Source organism: Zingiber officinale, chromosome 2A, assembly GCF_018446385.1.
Source record: "Zingiber officinale cultivar Zhangliang chromosome 2A, Zo_v1.1, whole genome shotgun sequence".
NCBI classification, from domain to species: domain Eukaryota; kingdom Viridiplantae; phylum Streptophyta; class Magnoliopsida; order Zingiberales; family Zingiberaceae; genus Zingiber; species Zingiber officinale.
In genome coordinates this window covers 127,116,917-127,119,506 of record NC_055988.1, presented here as the reverse complement: position 1 = coordinate 127,119,506, position 2,590 = coordinate 127,116,917, and the positions used below count along the sequence as shown (strand labels likewise).

Genomic DNA, 2,590 nt, shown 5'->3' with positions numbered 1-2,590 from the left:
TGTTAGAGGAGCAATGATATACTCAAGGAAAAAAATTCAAGAAAAAATTTAAGGATAGATACATAAAGTCATGATTTACCATTCATTTTTTATGGGTCCCATCACTTTACGTGTCTATTATTGAATTTTTTTTCAATTTTTTTTCTTCATCATATCATTTGTCGTGTCAGAGGGATTCGTGTTATATGTTTATAACGGGCGTGTTATTCTTCTGGCTACGAACCGTCATATTGGGTGTAACAGCGCTTCACCTCTGCATATAATTCCCTCGATCGCGCTGCTCAATCTTCAAATAGCGAAAGCTAGGGGTTTGAGACGGCGGCCGCCATGAGGCTTGTTGCTCCGCTTGTTCTTCATCCTCGTGACTCATGTTATCATGTATTATTTGATCGAGGTTTGTGAGCTATTCTTCTCGCCGATCTGTTTCTTCGTCGAACATATTGAAAAATTTCCTTCCTTTTTGCATACTTGCTCTTTCATCTGCTCGTTTCGAAAGCTTTTCTTCGACTTGGTGTTATGCTTCTGTACATGCATTTTTCATTGAGGCATTCTCTGCGAAAATAGATCTTTTGTTCAGATGGAACATCAGGCAAACCCTAATTTTTCATCGGGTGTCTCGACAATTAACTCTGCTCACATCCTATCTACGAACTGCATGTGCTCGATTTATCGATTTTTCCGTGCTTGATTTCTTCGTGTTCGTTGCCATTTTGCATCTGGGTTTCTTCCACTGCATTTGAAGGCGGGATAATGCGTATCGGCGTTGTGCTCTCATACAACGCATTTCTCACTGAAAGTGGTTCCTGTAAAAGCGATTTTTGGGGGATAATGGACATCTGACAAACCCTGATTCTTCATTGGTGTCTCGACAATTTATTTTTCGCATTCTGAAGCAATGGATGTCTAATTATGGTTGCTATTTTGTCATGGCTATGAATCTTCTCATTTTGGCTCGGATTCTCTCTTGCTGTTGTTTGTGTTAACAATTACTGGTTATGGATGCCCGATGATGGAAAATCTTACAACTTTAGAGGTTTTTATGTTCTTCCAGTGTTGATCACTTCTTCTTCTTCTTCTTCTTCTTCTTCTTCTTCATCATCATCATTATGCACGTGAATGTGATCAATCTGGAAATTCATATACCAAGCCTCGATGATTCTGAAAAGCTATGAGATCTGAGGGCCACCTGCATTGATTTTCTTGAATTAAACATGTTGGTCCAGTAAATTGCTTGCATGAAAATTTTAAAAACTCGTATTTCATTGGTTTATCCATGCTATTTCTTATCTTTTTTGTTTTTGTTTTTATGATGCAATTTTACCAATGCTTTTTGTATTTAAATTCGTTTCTCATTTTGTTTTGGTGAAGAACAACTGTAAATCATGTTTTTTTTTAAACAATAACCGTCCCTTGCGAGAATTCGGCCTTCTCATCGCCCATGGCGAGTGGCGACGTCGCCTTCGATACAATCTATGCGAAGGCGACGCAGCAGACAGAACAACAAGACAAAGCTACGCTTCTTCCCCGGGAGAACCAATGACCGGCGCTTGCTTCCTCCTCTCTATAAAATCACACTTCCGCTGCCCAATTCAATCATCAAGCATTTTGACATCTTCAATCCATGGCGGAGGTGAAGCTGCTCGGGAAATGGCCGTGCCCCTACGTGCTGCGCGCGAGGGTGGCCCTGCAGCTGAAGAAAGTAGAGTACGAGTATCTGGAAGAAGAGTTAGGCGGCAAGAGTGAGCTCCTCCTCAAATCCAACCCCGTCCACAAGAAAATCCCCGTCCTCATCCACCGCGGTCGCCCCCTGTGCGAATCCCTCATCATCGTTCAGTACATTGATGAGGCTTGGCTAGCGGCGCCCAGCCTCCTACCTGCGAGCGCCCACGACCGTGCCTTCCACCGTTTCTGGGCTGCCTACTTCGATGACAAGTTGTCACCATTGCTGACTCGACTGCGAAACGGGGAACGAGGCAGAGCCAATGAAGAAGCGGCTGAAGGGGTTAAGCTTTTAGAGGAAGCCTTTGTGAGGTTGAGCGAGGGGAAAGGGTTCTTTGGCGGTGACGAGATCGGCTACCTCGACATCACGATTGGATGCCACTTGGGATGGATACGGGTGACGGAGAGGTTGATGGGGTTCAAACTGATTGAGGAGGCGAAGGTGCCGGGGCTGGCGGGTTGGGCGGAGAGGTTCTGCGCGCACGAGGCGGTGCAGGGGATAATGCCGGAGACGGAGAAGCTGATGGAGATCTTCCAGTTGGCCCAAATTCACATGAAACGGTCTAAAAGATAATTTTTAGTAATCGTTATTGCCCATGAATCTGTTATGGGCCGGCCATTTCTAGTATGTTTGTTTGGAGGCTCTAGTCCACGTATGCAAAGGTTATTAGCATTTTCTTCATCAACCAGAAAAAAGGCAAAAATAAAAAAGAAGTGGTTTATTTTTATTATCATCAAATGGGGTCTCATGTTAAAAAATTATTTCTTAATATTTAAAATACAGTGGACTATTATTCTAGCTTTAGTTAAAAATGTAATTTCAATTAAAATTAATTTTAATTAAAATGAAATAGGATAATAATTTTTAATA

General features: G+C 42.5%; 1 protein-coding gene across 1 annotated transcript; it reads left to right on the top strand.

Moving 5' to 3' along the window:
- Positions 1–300: 300 nt before the first annotated feature.
- Positions 301–2,303, top strand: LOC122042260 (glutathione S-transferase U17-like). Its single transcript, XM_042602275.1, has one exon. The coding sequence runs from the start codon at positions 1,622–1,624 to the stop codon at positions 2,291–2,293; it is 672 nt and encodes a 223-aa protein (XP_042458209.1). The 5' UTR covers positions 301–1,621; the 3' UTR covers positions 2,294–2,303.
- The last annotated feature ends 287 nt before the right edge of the window (positions 2,304–2,590 follow it).